The sequence below is a fragment of the Trichechus manatus genome, unplaced genomic scaffold, assembly GCF_000243295.1.
Source record: "Trichechus manatus latirostris isolate Lorelei unplaced genomic scaffold, TriManLat1.0 scaffold00087, whole genome shotgun sequence".
Taxonomy (NCBI): domain Eukaryota; kingdom Metazoa; phylum Chordata; class Mammalia; order Sirenia; family Trichechidae; genus Trichechus; species Trichechus manatus.
In genome coordinates this window covers 8,112,576-8,133,008 of record NW_004444023.1, presented here as the reverse complement: position 1 = coordinate 8,133,008, position 20,433 = coordinate 8,112,576, and the positions used below count along the sequence as shown (strand labels likewise).

Here is a 20,433-nt window from a genome sequence, read left to right as displayed (position 1 = left end):
TTTATTGGGCCCTTACAATAGGCCAGGCACCATTCTGTTTTACTTGTATTATTAACTTATTCAGTTCTCACAACCACCCAATGAAACCAGAACTATCATTAGGCCACATTTTATCACAAACAGCGGTTTAAAAGAGTGCGGTCTGCTAAGGTCACATAGTTGAATTGGGAAGGAAGCCTTCGGCCATTGGTACCCGTTTGGGGAGTTGACCCCTAGCACTGCAGCCCAGATGCCCAAACCCAGAGAGGAGCAAACCTATCCGGGCCCCGACCAACCAGGCGGCCCCTCCCCCACGGAACTAGTCACGCGCCCTGCCCATCCCCAAGGGGCCATTCAGGCCACGGCCAATCACGGAGACCTCTTCTCTCCCCACAGTTGGCAGACCCCCACCATAGCCTTGGCCTCCCAGCTCCGGGGCCGCCGCGCGCACTTGGCAGGCCCGGGACCCTCCAGGCTGGCCCGCGCTCCCGCCCTCCACTGTGTCTACACCCAATCCAGAGCGCCTTCTCATCCGGTCCAGGGACTCGGAAAGATAAGAGCTGGGCGCTGATTGGCGGGCGCCCCCTTCCGCCACTCCCAGCGAACACGGAGCCTTGTCCGCGAGGGCCGCCCGCGCCCCCATGTCTCCCTTCCCGTCTTTCCCAAGTCCCCTGTAGCCTCTGGACCTGAACATCCTCGTTACGGAGCTCGTCTATGAGCACCGCGATGGGGTAAAGCGAGTCGTCGCCGTCGGCCGCCGCCATCTTGGCTCTATCCCGTTCCTGTCAGACTGCGGCCAGCGCCGTGCTGAAACCGGGATGGAAAGGGGCGGGGCTGAGAGGAAGAGGAAAGATGGGCGTGGGGACGCCCGAGCCACTTTACAGGGGCTGCCCTACGGTCATTAGCCGTGCTACGTCGGGCCAAGTCTACGTTTCGTTGGTCTGGACAAATGAAGTCCCGCCCACTGTCCATTTGCCATTGGTAGAATGGACGAGATTAGACTTGCAGACGCCTTGAAGAGCGGGAAGGAAACGGAAGTAGGTGGTATCCTAGCGACCAGGATTGTACCCGCCTACGTGGCTGCTAACAACGACAGAGACGAGCAGTTGATTCTAGCCAATGAGAGATGGGATTGGGCGGAGGCGAAGCTTGTACTGCGAGTCCGGGAGAAGGCTTCTGCGCGTGCGTCACTAGGAATGAATTACGTAATGTGGAGAGCGGGATAGTCTGAGGGATTTGACCTGTCAGGAAGTGGCCCGGGTGATTGACTGCGGACTGCCGTGGCCCTACTTTGCGGAAGGAGGAGGGAGGGAGAGAAAGAGTTCTTGATTTATGCCCGGGGAAACCGAAGCTCGGGGAAGGGTGGCGACCTCCCTTGCTCTCTGGGTAAAACCCAGGCCCCTCGGGCTGTAAATTCAAAACCCTTGTGGTTTTGAATAGGTATGACTATGCATACCTCCCCTTCTCCTTTTTACCCTTCAGCAGTTCTGGAAAATTAGAGCCGCCTATGCACGTCTTGGAGCCCTGGTGGCGCAGTGGTTAAGAGCTACGGCTGCTAACCAAGAGGTCGGCAGTTCGAATCCACCAGCTGCTCCTTGGAAATCCTATAGCGCAGTTCTACTCTGTAGAGTCACTGTGAGTAGGAATTGACTCGATGGCAACGGGTTTGGTTTGGGTGCACATCTTGGTTTTTCATGCCAACAAGCCTTTGCCCAACCAAGCTGCAGTTTATACTTGGAGTTCACTCTACATAAATGTCTCCCCTTTCCTTGGTGTCACAAGTGGTTTGTGCTCAATTACTAACCTGAAAGTTGGTAGTTGAAACCCACCCAGTGGTGCTTTGGAAGAAAGTCCTATCAATCTACTTCCGTAAAGATTAAACAAACCACAACCCATTGCGTTGAGTTGATTCTGACTCATAGTGACCCTATAGGAAAGAGTAGAACTGCCCCATAGGGTTTCTAAGGCCGTCAGTCTTTACGGAATCAGACTGCCACATCTTTCTCCTGTGGAACAGCTGGTGGGTTTGAACAGCCAAGCTTTTAGTTAGCAGGCAAGCACTTAACCACTACGCCGCCAGGGCTCTTTCCATAAAGATTACAGCCAAGAAAACCCTATGGAACATAGTTCTACTCTGTAACACGTGGAGTCACCAAGGGGTTTTCCCTGCCTTCTTCAGGTTCTGTCCCTGGGCCCTCCAGAGCCAAAGAACATCCCTCTCTCAAAATTCTCATTCCTAGAGCAAGCTGTGATTTTGTGTTGCAGTCTGTCTCCTCCATAGAATGGGAGCAGAGTTTGGTCAAATTCAGCTCTGTCCCCAGCCTCTCTCTAAACAGCCCTGCACCTGCAGTCCTAGGACCACCCTTACTGAGGTTCCTGGGCGGTGGGGATAGGAAGGCCTGAAATGACCCTTCCACCTTTATTACTCTCACTTGAAGGGCTGGGCTGAGCTAGGACCCCTTGACAGGTGTGAATATCCCAAGTTTCTTTTCCAAACACCCATACCCATGTCAGTCGGGAAACTAATCCTGGGGGAGGGGTGCATAGTTCAGCCCCTGCCCTTCATATACCCAGACTTCCCCACTGGAGTCCATAGAGGCCATGGATCTTCTTAGTTCAGGATGCCTGCTCTGGTGTCAGACTGCTTGGGATCTTGGACTGGGGGCTTTTTATCCTTTAGGTGCCTAGAAAAAACATTCCAGTTCAGTCCATTCAGACTCATGGTAACCCTATATGTTACAGAGTAGAACTGCTCCATAGGGTTTTCAAGGCTGTAATTTTTACAGGAAGCAGATTGCCAGGCCTTTCTTTTGCAGCACCACTGGGTAGGTTCCCACCTCCAACCTTTAGGTTGGTAGTTGAGCACAAACCGTTTGTGCCACTCAGGGATTTTCAAAGGCCTATGACCCTTTTTTTCCCCAGAAACAAAAAGAAGAAATTGTTGGTTCCAAAATGCCAAAACAAAGCCACAAACTTTAGTAACTATTTAAGAACTATCTATACAATTAAAATATCAATACCAATGATAATAACTATGGTAAAACGGAGCCCTGGTGGTGTAGTGATTAAGAGCTACAGCTGCGAACCAAAAGGTTAGCAGTTCAAACCCACCAGCTGCTCCTTGGAAACCCTATGGGGTAGTTCTACTGTGTCCTGTAGGGTCGCTATGAGTCAGGACCGACTTGGCGGCACCTAACAACAACAATAACAAAATGTATTCTGTGAATTAATTCATTTAATGCTCAAAACAAATCTATGAGATAGGATAGTATTATAATCCAAATTAATGGATGTTTGCAGCTGTTTCTTCTCATTTTGAGTCGAGCCACATCAGCAAATTAAGGTCCCGAAAGCTTGACTCCATTCACGTCATTAAGGTCGACTCTAGTTTGAGGAGGCAGCTCTTCCCTAGTTATCTTTTGAGTGTCTTCCAACCTGAGGGGCTCATCTTGCAGCACTATATCAGACAATGTTCTACTGCTATTCATAAGGTTTTCACTGGCTAATTCTTTTCAGAAGTGGGCTGCCAGGTGCTTCTTCCTAGTCTGTCTTAATCGGGAAGCTCAGCTGAAACCCATCCACCATGGGTAACCCTGCTGGTATTTGAATACCAGTGGCATAGCTACCAGCATCACAGCAACATGCAAGCCCCCACAGTAAGACAACCTGACAATCAATTGCTCATATGCAAAAGTGCAAGTTGAAGCTGAAAAAAATTAAAACAAGTCCACAAGAGCCGAAGTAAGACCTTGAGTATATCCCACCTGAATTTAGAGACCATCTCAAGAATAGATTTGATGCATTGAACGCTAATGACCAAAGATCAGATGAATTGTGGAATGACATCAAAAACATCATACATGCAGAAAGCAAGAGGTCATTATAAAGACAGGAAAGAAAGAAAAGACCAAGATAGATGTCAGAAGAGACGCTGAAACTTGCCCTTGAATTTAGAGTAGCTAAAGTGAATGGAAGAAATGACAAAGTGAAAGAACTGAACAGAAGGTTTCAAAGGGCAGCTTGAGAAGACAAAGTAAAGTATTATAATCACATGTGCAAAGACCTGGAGATAGAAAACCAAAAGAGAAGAACACAGCATTTCTCAAGCTGAAAGAAGTGAAGAAAAAATTCAAGCCTTGAGTTGCAATATTGAAGTATTCTATGGGGAAAATATTAAACAACACAGGAAGCATCAAAAGAAGATAGAAGGAATACACAGAGTCATTGTACCAAAAAGAATTGTTTGACATTCAACCATTTCAGGAGGTAGCATATGATCAGGAACCAATGGTACTGAAGGAAGAAGTCCAAGCTGCACTGAAGGCACTGGCAAAAAACAAGGCTCCAGGAATTGACATAATATAAATTGAGATGTTTCAACAGATGGATGCAGCACTGGAAGTGTCACTCGTCTATGCCAAGAAATTTGGAAGACAGCTACCTGGCCAACTGGCTGGAAGAGATCCATATTTATGCCTATTCCAAAGAAAGTTGATCCCACTGAATGTAGAAATTATCAAACAATATCATTAATACCACACACAAGTAAAATTTTGATGAAGATCATTCAAAAGTGGCTGGAGCAGTACATCAATAGGGAACCGACAGAAATTCAAGCCAGATTCAGAAGATGACGTAGAACCAGGGATATCATTGCTGGTGTCAGATGGATCCTAGCTGAAAGCAGAGAATACCAGAAAGATGTTTACCTCTGTTTTATTGACTATGCAAAGACATTCCACTGTGTGGATCATAACAAATTATGGATAACATTGTGAAGAATGGGAATTACAGAACACTTAATTGTGCTCATGAGGAACCTGTACATAGATCAAGAGGCAGTCGTTCGAATAGAAGAAGGAGATACTGCGTGGTTTAAAGTCTGGAAAGATGTACGTCAGGGTTGTATCCTTTCACCACACCTATTCAGTCTGTATGATGCACAAATAATCTGAGAAGCTGGACTGTAGGAAAAAGAATAGGACATCAGGACTGGAGGAAGACTCACTAACAACCTGCGTTATGCAGATGACACAACTTTGCTTGCTGAAAGTGAAGAGGACTTGAAGCACTTACTGATGAAGATCAAAGAATACAGCCTTCAGTGTGGATTACACCTCAACATAAAGAAAACAAAAATCCTCACAACTGGACCAATAAGCAACATCATGATAAATGGAGACAAGATTGAAGTTGTCAAGGATTTCTTTTCACTTGGATCCACAATCAACACCCGTGGAAGCAGTAGTCAAGAAATCAAACGACGCTTTGCACTGGGCAAATGTGCTGCAAAAGACCTCTTTAAAGTGTTGAAAAGCAAAGATGTATCTTTAAGGACTAAGGTGCGCCTGACCCAAGCCATGGTGTTTTCAGTTGCCTCATATGCATGTGAAAGCTGGATGATGAATAAGGAAGATAGAAGAAAAATTGATGCCTTTGAATGATGGTGTTGGCAAAGAATATTGAGTATACCATGGACTGCCCAAAGAATGAACAAGTCTGTCTTGGAAGAAGTACAGCCAGAATGCTCCTTAGAAGCAAGGATGGCGAGACTAGGTTTCACATAATTTGGACATGTTATCAGAAGGGATCAGTCCCTAGCGAAGGACATCATGCTTAGTAATGTAGAGGGTCAGTGAAAAAGAGGAATACCCTCAATGAGATGGATTGACACAGTGGCTGCAACGATGGGCTCAAGCATGACAACGATTGTGAGGATGGTGCAGGACCAGGCAGTTTTTTGTCCTGTTGTACATAGGGTTGCTATGAGTCAGAACCGAGTCAATGGCACCTAACAACAACAACATTATCATCCACATTTCATGGATGAGAAAACTGAGGCATATAGAGGTTGAGGAATTTGTCTAAGGTCACACAGATGGTAATAGGCTGGGATTTGAACCTGGGCAGTCTTACTCGAAAGACCTGCTTAACTAAAACTTACTTTTATATCATATTAGAAAAATTATATTTAATGTGGGATTTGGGATTCCTTTATTATGTCTGAGCTCACATGTTATGGATAACATTGCAAAGAATGGGAATTCCAGAACTCTTAGTTGTGCTCACGCAGAACCTGTACATAGACCAAGAGGCAGTCATTGGAAAAGAACAAGGGGGTACTGTGTGGTTTAAAATAGGAAGGGTGTGTGTCAGGGTTGTATCCTTTCACCATACTTATTCAATCTGTATGTAAGTAAATCTGAGAAACTGGATTGTGTGAAGAAGAACTCGGCATCAGGATTGGAGGAAGACTTGTTAACAACCTGAGATATTCAGATGACACAACCTTGCTTGCAGAAAGTGAAGATGACTTGAAGCACTTATTGATAAAGATCAAAGACTACGGCCTTCAGTATGGATTACACCTCAACATAAAGAAAACGAAAACCCTCTACAACTGGACCAATAAGCAACATCGTGATAAACAGAAGAAATATTGACGTCTAGGATTTCGTTTTACTTAGATCCACAATCAACACCTATGGAAGCAATGGTCAAGAAATCAAATGACTCATTGCATTGGGCAAATCTGCTGCAAAAGACCTCTTCAAAATGTTAAAAAGCAAAGATGTCACTTTGAGGACAAAGGTGCAAGTCTTAGTCGTTTAGTCCTGCTATAACAGAAATACTACAAGTGGATGGCTTTAACAAACAGAAGTTTATTCTCTCACAGTCTAGCAGGCTAGAAGTCTGAATTCAGGGCTCCAGCTCCAAGGGAAGTCTTTCTCTCTCTGTCGGCTCTGGAGGAAGGTCCTTGTCATCAATATTTCCTTGGTCCAGGAGCCTCTCAGCACAGGGATCCAGGGTCCAAAGGACACGCTCTGCTTCTGGCACTACTTTCTTGGTGGTATGAGGGCCCCCTGTCTCTCTGCTTATTTTTCTCTTCCACACCTCAAAAGAGATTGACTCAAGACACAACCCTGTTGCAGAGTGAGTCCTGCCTCAGCAATGTAACCACCTCCAATTCTGCCTCATTAACACCACAGAAGTAGGATTCCCAACACACAAGAAAATCACATCAGATGACAAAATGGTAGACAATAACACATTACTGGTAATCATGACCCAGCCAAGCTTGCACACGTTTTTGGGTGACACGACTCAATCCATAACATTCCACCCTTTGGCCCCCAAAGATTTATGTTCTTGCCACATGTAAAACACATTCACCCCACCATATCATAGCAAACGTCTTAAATCAACTTCAAGTCCAAAATCCAAAAATTCCTCTTCAACTGTAAAATCTAGAATACAAATTATCTGCTTCCAGAGTACAATGGTGTAACAGGCAGGCACAAGCTAGATATTTCCATTACAAATGGGAGAAAATGGAAGGAAAGAAGGGTTAACAGGCACTAAGCAAGTCAGCAGAACACATTACAGTAGCTCTCAAGGCTTGAAAATAATCCTGTGTTCTCTGAGACCATTTAGGCAATGACCCTGCCCTCCAGACTCTGGGTGATGGCCACACTCCCCGGATTCTGAGAGGAGCCCCCTCAGCCCTGGGCTTCAGCTCTGCCTTTCAGGCCCACTGGAGTGGCGATTCTGTCCCCTCACATTTGGGTGGCCCCATTCTCCTAGTCCATCTGAGTGGCCACCCTACCCCTTCGGCCCCACAGCCCTGTTCTTCTGCTCCTTGGACATGGCAGCCCCGCCCCCTCAGCTTTGGGGAACGGATTCAGCCCCATCCCACTGACACTTGTGAACAGTAGCCCCACACTCCAGAAGTGAGTTGGTAAAGATCTGACTCTTTGAAACATAGGAGGCTGTGGCTCCACTCTTTGAGACCCCTGAGGTTGTGGCCTGTTCTAGGGTAGAAACATCACGAAGTTTGGTAAAGCAAAAAGAAAAGTTTTATTCAGCATATATTCAAAGAGGCAAAAGTAGGAAACAGACAAGCATGCTGCCAGGGCCATGTCTGTTCGTGTCCAAGATATGTTACAGAATGATCAGTATATATTAACATTACGAACGGGCAAAACCATTGAAAGCTTCACCTTTTCAGAGATTGGCTAAAAACTATTAAGTCACCTTGATTCTACATTTTGAATTGTCTTTCTTAATAATCATTAGTACAGGTTTCAGTAACGACAGTCAGGAGGGTCTTCATTGGTCCAACAAATCTTCCTATTCACTAAATGCTAATAGAAAAAGATAAGAATGGAAACTATGTGGGTCTTTTGTGCTGTTTATGATTTATTTATGTGAAAGATTCCCTAAAAGATGTTTTCCAAGATTGTCCTAGCTATTGTCTTTATACCTCGGGGCCCAGTTGATGTGTGTCCTTGTGAGTCTAGCTCCAGCTGGGTCATATTCTTTATATTCAAGGACAGGGAATAATGGCTCCAATATTATCTCCTAAATCATTCCTCCTTTTGATTGGAGATAACACATTAATGATCGATATCTGGACTTAGTCGGACTCCTACATGGTGGCCAAGGCAGGCTATTTGAACTCACGGTGTTGGTTTTCCACTGGATACCATCTGGTTCTTCACCAGAATCTTAAGCAAGAGGAATGTTAGCAGAGTCAGTATATGTCAGCATTTTAGCCCAAGGCCTTCTTACATGTGTAAAACAATAACCTGTTGCCTTCAAATTGATTCCAACTCATAGAGACTCTATAGGACAGAGAAGAACTGCCCCACAGAGTTTGCAAGGAGCCACTGGTAAATTGGAATTGCTGACCTTTCGGTTAGCAACCAAGCTCTTAATCACTGAGCCACCAGGGCTCCGTGTAAGACAATAGAACATAGGTTTTATTATGCCTAATGCTATCAGGATGTAGACTAAGAACATTACTATTGCTTGCAATAATGATCTAGCCCACATACTTATTCCTGATGGTAACCAACCAGATAAATCTGGTGTTTGTAATGGTGTTGTAGTGTGTGACCAAGTAGCTAGCTGTCTAATTCTATGTATATCCTGTTCTACTTCTCCTGTGTTATTTATCCAAATGGAACAAGAAGTATTTGCTACAGAAAAGACTATACTTCCTTGGTTAATAAAAAATCTATTCTGTTAGCTCATGACACTTTGGCTTAATGAGGTCAGAGATTGTTGTTGTGCTTCCATCCTATTAGCAACTTCGTCTGCTATTTGTCCCATAGTGATTGACAAATTTCTTAAAGATTTCTCCCATTCAACTATACCATAAGTAGCAATTAGAGTTACCAACCCCACCCTGAGTGTTGGACCAATGGGTTTTCTTCTGACTCTTGTATTACAATGTGTAACAAATTTAACATTACCTTTCCAATATTTACTAGCATCATTACTATGAATATCTAAAGGTAATCCTAAAGTTCCCAAAGTGCATTGCCCACACATTCGTTAGGAATCTAAACAAGAGATTGCTCAGGTATAGTCACTGTCAGTTGGAAAGGGATCATCTAAACTAATATAATTGGATCCACCACACAAAAATATATCCATAAGGAGCACACAAAGTTTGACGAGAGGAAACAGAAGGTATAGAAAATTTTACATGTGACAACCAAGTTTCCATTAGAGAATACATGGTTATCCGGATAATACAGGATGGACCTCTCCTGTTGGAGGCTTCAGTTAATCAATTTAAAACATACTAACTGTTCTTCCCAAGGGCAAGCTGTCCCTCCTTGGTTTACCTATTAACAGTCATGGGTCACTTCCTCAGAAGCAGAAGTGGAGCCTAAGAGAAAATGGAGTCTGAGCCATAGGGTCGATCTCTGAGAACCTGGTTTCTTTGAGATACATGATTTTCTTAAACATATCTCCAGTCTGATCTTTGGAGTTAGTTTCCCAAAACAGACTGAATTCTTCAAAAACAAAAGCACAATGCCCAGAGTAAAATGGTCTTACTACTTTATCTAGACATTGTTTAACTCAAAAGTGGCTTCAGGAAACAGTTTTTTTCGCAAAGCTTGAGGGTCAAAGGACACCCAAGGTCAATGGATTGTGTGGGTTATCCCAACCTCCATGAAAGCCAAAACTCTGGATTCCAGGAGAATTACAACTCCTTCATCATTTCTTCCTTTGGATCATAATCCTGCTATAGAATCTTTGATCGCAAAGTGTTCAATACTAGTAGTTGAGCATCATCTAGTTTTTAAAATCCCAGGCACCATACAGCGAACCAGGAGGTAAAATAGAAGCACTAACAATAATATTACGCCAATTGTCTGAAATAACTAGTGAAACCATGACCCTAAAGTTTTTGAACCCAGGAGACAAATCTTATGCAGTGTTTGCTTATACATAAGTAGCATCAGTAACTGCTTTTCATGTGCCTCAGCAGAAACTGCATTCTGCAAAACCTCTGATTGCGTATTAATATAAACACAGCAACATTTATCTATTAAGGCACAAACTGTTCCTAGAGAGACTGACAGGATATCTAATGTTATTCTATTTTGTAAAATCTTAGCTTGAACTTCAAGCACTTCACTGGTTACAATAGTTACAACTTTGCTAAGTTTACCAATAGGAACTTCTAATTCAAGAGTTACAATATGTAACCCCATTAGTTAGATAATTTAGGAGAAAAAAGGATCCCAAAAACAAGACCTTAAAACATTAGCAATATTCCCACATAAAACCCATAGTAATCCTTTAGTTTACTCAGTCTTATGTAGTTAATTTCTGTTCCACGTGATTCTGGATCAGCCCCAGTCTGTGAACCCATCAGTGTCTACATCCGAGTTCTGGAAATTCTGATGCAGTCTAGTTACAATCTTTTTCACAAATCCAATATAGTCTTTTTGTTGAGCTATTTTGGTCAAACGTGTGATATAAATGATATTGTTAGATAATTTCCACATTCTGTTGGATCACCCTTCTTTGGAATGTGTACAAATATGGATCTCTTCCAGTCAATTGGCCAGGTAACTGTCTTCCAAATTTCTTGGCATAGATAAGTGAGCACCTCCAGTGCTGTATCTGTTTGTTAAAACATCTCTATTGGTATTCCATCAATTTCTGCAGCCTTGTTTCTCAACAATGCCTTCAGTGCTTGAAATTCTTCCTTCTGTACCATCGGTTCTTGATCATATGCTATCTCCTGAAATGGCTGAACATTGACCGATTCTTTTTGGTACAGTGACTCTGTGTATTCCTTCCATCTTCTTTTGATGCTTCCTGGTCGTTTAATATTTTCCCCACAGACTCCTTCAATATTGCAATTGAAGACTTGAATTTTTTCTTCTGTTCTTTCAGCTTAAGAAATGCCAAATGTAATCTTCCCTTTTGGTTTTCTATCTCCAAGTCTTTGAGCATTTCATTATAATACTTTAGTTTGTCTTCTTGATGCACCCTTGGAAATCTTCTGTTCAACTCTTTTAATTCATCATTTCTTCCTTTCCCTTTAGCTACTCTACATTCAAAAGCAACTTTCAAAGTCTCTTCAGACATCCCTTTTTGATCTTTTCTTTCTTTCCTGTCTTTTAAATGACCTCTTGCTTTCTTCATGTATGATGTCCTTGATGTCATTCCACAACTCGTCTGGTCTTCTGTCATTAGTGTTCAATGTATCAAATCTGTTCTTGAGATTGTCTGTAAATTCAGGTGGGATCTACTCAAGATTGTACTTTGACTCTCCTGGACTTGTTCTAATTTTCTTCAACTTCAACTTCACCTTGCATATGAGCACTTGATGGTCTGCTCCGCAGTTGGTCTTTGGCCTTGTTCTGACTGATATTGAGCTTTTCCATCATCTCTTTCCACAGATATAGTCGATTTGATTACTGTATATTCCATCTGGCAAGGTCCATGTGTATAGTTGCCATTTATGTTGCTGAAAAAAGGTATTTGCAATAAAGAAATCATTGGTCTTGCAAAATGTTATCATGTGATCTCCAGCATCGTTTCTATCACCAAGGCCATATTTTCTAACTACCAGTCCTTCTTCTTTGTTTCCAGCTTTTGCATTCCAATCGCCAGTAATTATCAATGCATGTTTGATCAGTTTCAGAGCGCAGAAGTTATCTAGTGCTGCTGTAACAGAAATACCACAAATAGATGTTTTTAACAAAGAGAAATTTATTCTCTCACAGTCTAGGAGGCTAGAAGTCTGAATTCAAGGCACCAGCTCCTGGGGAAGTCCTTCTCTCTCTGTTGGTTCTGGAGGGAAGGTCCTTGTCATCAGTCTTCACTCGGTCTAGGAACTTCTCAGCACAGGGACCATGGGTCCAAAGGACATACTCTGCTCCTGGCACTTCTTTCTTATGGCATGAGGTCCCTCTCTTCTCTGTTTCATTATCTCTTCTATATCTCAAAAAAGATTGACTCAAGATGCAACCTAACCCTGAACATTGAGTCCTGCCTCATTAACATCATAAAAAAAAAAAAAAAAAACCCATTGCCATCAAGTCGATTCTGACTCATAGCGACCAACCGTATAGGACAGAGTAGAACTGCCCCATAGAGTTTCCGAGGAGCGCCTGGTGGATACAAACTGCCGACTTTTTGGTTAGCAGCCATAGCACTTAACCACTACGCCACCAGGGTTCCTATTAACATCACTGAGGTTAGGATTTACAACACATAGGATAATCACATCAGATCACAAAATGGAGTATAACCACATAATACTGGGAATCATGGCCTAGCCAAGTTGACACACATTTTAGGCAGAAACAATTCAATCCACAACAGAAGCAGACTGCCACCACATCTTCCTTCCACGGAGCAGCTGATAGTTTTTTAACCACTAACCTTTCAGTTAGCAGCCAAGTGCTTAACCATTGTACCACCAGGGCTTCTCAGTAAAAATTACAGTCAAGAAAACCCTATGGAGCATTTCTACTATGTAACATATAGGTCATCATGAGTCAGAATTGACTTGATGGCAATGGCTTTTTTTATCTGAACTTTTACAGTAAGCAAATAACAAAATGGAACAAAGTAAAAAGAAAATCCATGAACTTATGATTTACTTTAAAAATATGAGCCAACCTTTTGCTGTAAATACTTTGCTGATAGCAGTTTAATGTTGGGTGTTTTGTTATTGCTCTCTTTCTCTCTCTCTCTATGTATATGTATATATATGTGTGTGTGTGTGTGTGTGTGTGTATGCCAAACCAAACCCTTCTTTTGATTTTTCCCAGATATTTAAGAATGTAAAAACCATCCTTAGTTAGTGGGTGATAGAAAAGAGGGGTCAGGAAACTTGACAAAATGGTGGAGTAACAACCTCCAAAAATTCTCTCCTTCAAAAAAGCAACAAGAACGCTGGCAAAAAGTTCTCAGAATCAAATTTTTCAGAACTTTGGAAGTAAACCAAAGGTTTCAACAATTCAGGGATCAGAATGAAGAAAAATGATTAGAGTTTCTGACAAACGTGGGACACCATACGGCACACCAACATACACACAATGTATGTGCCAGAAGAGGAGAGAAGGAAAGGAACAGAAAAAAAGGTTCAAAGAAATAATAGCGACAAACTTCCAAATTTCATTAAGGAAAAAAAAAAAGAACATAATGTATAGATCCAAGAAGCTGAAAAAACTCCAAGAAAAAAAAATTCGAAGTGATTTACACACAGACACATCATAGTAAAAATGAAGAAACAAAAAAACAAAGAGAAAATCTTGAAAGCAGCATGGAAAAAATGACTTATCACTTACAAGGGAACCCTAGCGAGATTGACAGCTGACTTCTCAGCAGAAACCGTGGAGGCCAGAAGGTAGGTGTGTAATATATTCAAAGTGTTTAAAGAAAAAAAAAAACTGTCAACCAACAATCCTATATCCAACAAAATTATGTCTCAAAAATGAAGGCAAAATAAAGACATTCTTAGACAAAAACTGTAATAATAAATAAAACAACCAGAATAGAAATGATGAGAATGTTCACACACTGGAAGAATATAACCAATGTCAGCCAGCAGTTTGTGTGAAAATGTTGAAGGGGAACCTAAACTGCTGTGTAAACCTTCAAGGAAAACACAATAAAATATTATTTAAAACAAAACAAAACTGAGAAAATACATTGCGAGCTGACTCACCTTACAAGAAAGATCAAAGGAAATTCTTCAGTCTCAAAACAAAAGACCCACACAGTAATTCAATTCACACAGAATAAAAAGAGCACTGGTAAAGTTAGTTATATAGTTACAAAAGGAAGAATAAAAGCATATTTTTTCCCGTTTCTACTCTCAATTGATTTAAAAAGACTCTGGCAACTAAGGTTTCAGGTTTGCTTCTCCGGTTGGCAATACTCTTGTGCATTTCTTCACACAATGTTGCTAGGAGGAGTGAATACTGTCCATGACTTCGCAAGAGAGGATATTTTGCTATTTGTGTTCTATATGTGTTATGTCTTTTCGTATTCTTCTGTTCAACCATTCAAGGAGCCCTGTTGGTTTTATTACAATTTATTGTACAATTTATTGTTTACATAGGAGAAGAAACTCAGCCTATCTTATTTATCACTCTCTTGCAATGTGACACTTTCATAATTGTGCATTGAATGCTGAGGGGAAGATGAGTGAGTGAACAACAGATCATTGTACAAACACATACAGTTTACATATTTCCCACTAGATTAGGGGACTCTGTCCTCCTTATCCAGGCAAAGCAGGTACTGGAGACACTGGAGTCACGGCTCATGAGAACTAAGGGGCTGACAATTGGGAAACATGCATGGATTAGTGCAGCCAGGTTCACCAGCCACCAACTGGGCTTATCAGCAAGAGCCAAAAAACATTGAAAGATGGCGGACAAGGTGTAAGAACTCACAAAGGTGCTCACCAGGAGAAGGATAGTTTTGGTAGCTCTGGACTCAGGAGAGGATCTGGGGAAGATGTTGTTACTATAAATATGCTGGACCTGCTTCTTGCGTCTGTACAGGATGAAAACCATGGAGCCACTGGCCCTGATCATGAACCCCAAACATACAACATCAGGGACAAATAACAATGCTGCATACAAGGAGTCTCTGGTTTTGTTGTGACGAACAGAAGAACAGTATCCAAAATCTTTTCTATATGTGATATTCATATTGCTCCGTTTGCTAATCACAAACATAGGAAAAATGATATTCACCAGCATTTGCAGGATCCAGCACATGAAAACAGAGGGGCCAACATACTTGGGAGCTTTCCCCTTAAGCTCTGCCCACCTCGAGTTCCCGGGGCTTATGGTGATGGCCTGGAAGATACTCAAGAAGCAGGTGCTGGCAAGAGACACACCCCGGCCCACTTTGTATAGGCAAAAAGCTTACATGCAATATCATTGAAAAAACCTTTCCACCGAAAAGATACCATTGTCTGAGGGATTCCTCTAGAGAGGATGACCATGGAATTGGCTACAAACAGGTGCAAGAGAATCAAATCTGTGGGCTTTAACCTGCACCCAGTGAAGTAAAGGAAGGCATAATGGTAAAGAAGAGAGAAATTCCCCAGGATTCCAACAATAGTCTGGGATAAGTAGGCAATTCCTATTGCCAAATTCCTGGCATTCATGCTGCCAGTTCTCAGGGATTGTTATTTGTCTTCTAAGTCAAACGGTCCTGCGTGGGAATATGAGGTGTTGGCCACATGTATCCTGTCAACAGAAATTCACTATTTTCCACTTACCATTAATTCCCACTTACCAAGAATTACTTCTTTTCTCATTAAGAAACCTACAAAAGTTGAATGCATAACCATTAAACATCACTTACAATACAGGAATCACAGCAGTGAGCGATATACACGTAGTAACTTGATCCTTCACAAATCTGGGATGCACACAATAGTATAACTTTTTTTTTTTTTTAGAGATGGGGAGAACTTAGGCAAAGAGAAGTGAAGTGTTTTATATAACTTCCTAAACTTAAATAAAGGTAGATTGGAGACTTTAAGCTGACTGGGCTGGCAACAAAAATAGTGCATTTAACCACCATGCTATATTAAAATGCTGTATAAGTGTGTTTTTCAAACAACAGATCTAAATTTAGTTTTGTTTTTAGATCTTATGTTTCATTTCAGATTGATGGGATTTTAAAATAATTTTGTATATGTAATAATCTAATGTTTTGTGTAATAGTTTATTCCATGGGTCAATATCAGTTATGAATTAAGCTTCAGATCTCTTCATGAAATGTAGATGCACTGATTGCAATGTAACACCATGACAAACTTGCCTCCTGACAAACTTGCCTAAATGAACACAAGAATGGTTAGATAGTAAGAGAGAAATAACAAGGTTCGTTTGCCTTTTGTCAGGAACACAAGGTCATTGTCACCTATCACAGTAATTATTGAACAATCTCATCACATGCCCTAAACTATGGGACAGGAAACATAAATACATGATGAAATAGTGTAGCGTAGAAACGAAATTACTAAAAATTTCAGATCACATAATTGTCCATTTATTAATAGCTGAGTTAAGTAAAATTAAAAAAAAACGAACAAACTCATTGCTATCGAGTCAATTCCAACTCATAGTGACCCTCTAGAACATAGTAGAACTGCCCCATAGAGCTTCCAAGGAGTGTCTGGTGGATTCGAACTGTCGACCTTTTGGTTAGCAACTGTACATGTGTGAGAGATGTTAAAATATTAGAGACCTATGCAACATGAAATCTTAAGGTAAGAAATTTTGTGTATTGTATAAATTAAAATAGCAGATATTGGAATTACTGCCAGACTATTTTGAATCAGGGGAAAAAGATCACAAAATACATTTGTGGTTGACAGATGTTGTGTGAAACTTACAAAGTTACCTTTCCTTAAATGCTGCTTCCCTGCTTTGATGAACAGTTTCACCATAATCAACACACCATGGAGGTTTCCATCAGAGACATAATTACTGTTTCCATTAAGCACTTCATACCCCAAGAGTTCGAGAGAATATTTCTAACCCAGGAACTACCAGTCAGGTACAGATGTGAGCAGGATTTGATGAGTCCTATAGCTTTATCTGACTCTTTATTGCAAGCATGGAGGTATTAAAAACACAACTCTAGAAATCCTGAAAATTGGGTCTCTGATTCCCATAGGGTAACATGAACAGCACATTGATTCTACAACTGCAGTCATTAACCACCTTAAAAATCAAGTTTCATTACCATTGGATTAAACCCAACAATCACTGTCAGTGAGGATTCCATTTAAATCACGTTAGGAGCCATGAGGAAGTAGTGTAGGATCTAGGACCCCTATCTCTCTTTGCCAGCTCAACTCATGCCTCATGAAATATTCCCCCTTCCTGAGGGGCTTTGACACTGAACCAGCTGCAAACCCAGAAGAATGTCCTTTTCTGACATGGTCACTTATCCAGACTCCTGATACACCTCCTTCCTTTACAGTCAGTCCCCCGGATTGAAATAGAAAATACTCACCAATTCCTTCCCACTGCACGGATGGTGGGCTTAGTGTGACAGCCATAGCAGATAGTACATGTGTGAGAGGGAGCCAGCCAGACCCTCAGATGTGGGTTTCTGCTTCTATGACCTCACCTCCCCACAGAACTGCAATTATCATTTCACCAGTATTAGCAATGGCATCTCAGACTTGGGGACCAGAGAATACTCCTAGAAAAGTTTTTTCACAGCTGCTAATTACTAAAAACAATTAAAAGTTTCTAGATAGTATCTCCAAAGGGACAGTTGGAGTGTTTTGGAGACTCTTTATTTTCCATGATCTCTGGAGGTAGACAAGGTCTCACATGGATGGAACAGGAAATGTGGAGGTCTGACACGTGAGGGACTGGCGGCGAGGTATGTGTGTCTCAGTGGCTGCTCTCCTTCCCTGAGAAGCTCTATTACACATAATCTGATGTTTTTGCTGTTGAGAGAATTCCAACTAATGGCAACACTGTGTGTACTGAGTAGAACTGCTCCATAGAGTTTTCAAGGATATGACCTATCATAAGTAGACAGACAGGCCTTTCTTTCTAGGTGCCTCTTGGTAGACTCAAACCTCCAACTTTTTTTTAAGCAGCCGAGTGCTTTGATCATTTGGAACACCCAGGAACTCCCAAATACCCTTAACCAAAAATTACCCCTAAGAGTCCCTTAAATTGAACATACTGTAGAGAACAGCAGCTTGAAGATTGGGTGAACACTCGACAGCATTTTCTTCATTCCTTTGGGATACTAGGTGTTATAGACTGAAGTGTGTCCTTCCAAAATATGTGTTGGAATGCTAAGGCCTATAGCTATGGATGTAATCCCATTTGGCAATAGGGTTGTCTTTGTTATGCTAATGACAGCATACAGCTGAAGGATGGTTCTTAAACCTATATGGTCTCATTAACACAGCATGACTTTGAGATGCAGAAAGAGCTGATGAGACACAGAGAGAAGCAAGCTAGGGCAAATGGGGGAAGATAGATGCCACATAAAGACTGTTGTAAACTAGCATCTGAACTGGTCTGATTTCAAGTGGAGGGATGAGAATCAAGATAAGCATAAAGCTGATTCCTATTAGGTAGAGGTCAGACATACCTCCACTCTTCGACTATTTCACCATTTCTGACATCGGCCATTTCCCCTCACGGCCCTCTCTACTTCTCTGCTGGGTTCAATAATTCACTGTAATGGCCACACAGAACACATAGACCATACTCACAATTATGTGGTTTATTATGGAAATAACAGGATACAACTCAGGAGACAGGATACAATTCTTCAATCTGGCCAGCTTCCAGACAGATCTCAGCTTCGTCTGGGCCATGCTGGTCACTTAGTCTTCTTTGGCTGGGCCTGCCACTGGGCCTTCTCTCAGCTCTACCCCTTGCTGGGTCTTAACTTGGCTCTACCAACTGCCAGAACTGCTCTTGGCTGTACTCACTGCTGGGCTTTCTCTCAGCCTCTGCCCTGCTCAGGTAAGTGTATCATCTCTTTAGATTTTCTGACGAGTTTCCAGAGGCACCCCACTCCACCAGAAAGTCTCCTGCCTGAAGGAGCTCAGATCTCTCTCATTCTGTGGATCAGCAAGTTTACTGCAGCTGCCTCACACCAGTCTCCTGGTTCCCGTCGCTCTTACTGCTGCTACCATTTCTCTGCTGCCGGGCAATGCTGTGCTTGCCACTGTTTCTCACTGTCTCACACCATCTCTTGTGTTACAGCTCTCTCTCTATTGTATCTAGGAGGTTCTCAGGGCAGGAACCTTGAGTACAAAGGATGGACTCTGCTCCAGGCTCTTCTTGATTTTAGTGAGGATCTCCTCAAGCTCTGTGATGTTAGTCCTCATGTTCCATTCAAGGCATGGTCCTTCTGCCAGGACCACTGTGCTGCAGTGATAACTTAATATGGCCCTTTTAGCCATAGTCTTTGTAACTCCCACCAAATAGTTGGGTGGGATTATGCAAATAAGGTGATTGTGGCCCACTTGGGTGATTAGATAGCTTGCTAATAATGTAAATAAGGTGCATGACACCCCTCTGGGGTTGGGACCATGCTAATAAGCTCTATGGACCACTAACTAGGGGACTGGTCAGTTTTGCCATCCCATTAGTTTTAAAGGGAAACAGGGGGAGAGACAGAGAGAGGAACTGTCTTGGTCATCTACTGCTGCTATAACAGAAATACCACAAGTGGATAGCTTTTAACCAAGAGAAATTTATTCTCTTACAGTCCAGTAGGCTACAAGCCCAAATTCAAGGCATCAGCTCCAGGGGAAGGCCCTCTCCATTGTTTCTGGAGGAAGGTCCTTGTGATGCACCAGTCTTCCCTTGGTCTGGGAGCATCTCAGCACAGGAACTTCAGGTCCGAAGAACACACTTTTCTCCTGGCACTGCTTTCTTGGTGGTATGAGGGCCCCTATGTCTCTCTTCTCACTTCTCTCTTTCATATCTCAAGAGAGATTGGCTTAAGACACTACCTAATCTTCTATACCTCATCAATATAACTGCAGCTAATCCATCTTATTACATCATAGCGATAGCATTCACAACACATAGGTAAATCACATCTGATGATAAAATGGTAGACAATCATACAATACTGGGAATCATGACCTAGCCAAGTTGACAGATATTTTTGGGGGACCTAATTCAATCCATGACAGGAAATGTAACACAGAAGACAGGAGAGACGGTGGACTGCAGCAGCAAGAGATGTAGCAGCAGGAGACGGCAGGAACACAGAGACTGGTGTAAGACAGCTAGTGTGGAGCTTACTGACCAAAGGAGCTAAGAGTTTTAACACTTGCCCAAGAAGGCCCCAGGCAGGGACTGGTAGCACAAGGCCTCCAGCAGGGCCTGGCTGCTGCAAGGTCCCAGCAGGGCCTGGCGGGTGAGTGTGAGAAGAAGCTGTCCTTATCAAGGAACTGTGTCCTAGTTGTTCCTGTTACATCAACGTTGACTCCGATCCTGAGTAGTACTCCATTACTTCCCTGTCATGGATAGAATTGGGTCCCCCAAAAAATGTCAGTCAACTTGGTTAGGCCATGATTCCCAGTATCGTGTGATTGTCCACCATTTTGTCATCTGGTGTGATTTTCTTACATTTTGTAAATCCTATCTCTCTGATGTTAGT

General features: G+C 42.3%; 1 protein-coding gene and 1 pseudogene across 1 annotated transcript in view; both read right to left on the bottom strand.

Moving 5' to 3' along the window:
• Window positions 1–1,043, bottom strand: part of PPP2R1A (protein phosphatase 2 scaffold subunit Aalpha) — a 41,124-nt gene extending 40,081 nt beyond the window's left edge. Inside the window, exon 1 of the mRNA XM_004381726.1 lies at window positions 666–1,043. Coding sequence (XP_004381783.1) covers window positions 666–743 — 78 coding nt within the window. The 5' untranslated portion in view covers window positions 744–1,043. The remainder of the gene's footprint in view (window positions 1–665) is intronic.
• A 13,583-nt stretch (window positions 1,044–14,626) lies between these two features.
• LOC101351782 (vomeronasal type-1 receptor 4-like) lies at window positions 14,627–15,427 on the bottom strand (annotated as a pseudogene).
• Window positions 15,428–20,433: the final 5,006 nt, after the last annotated feature.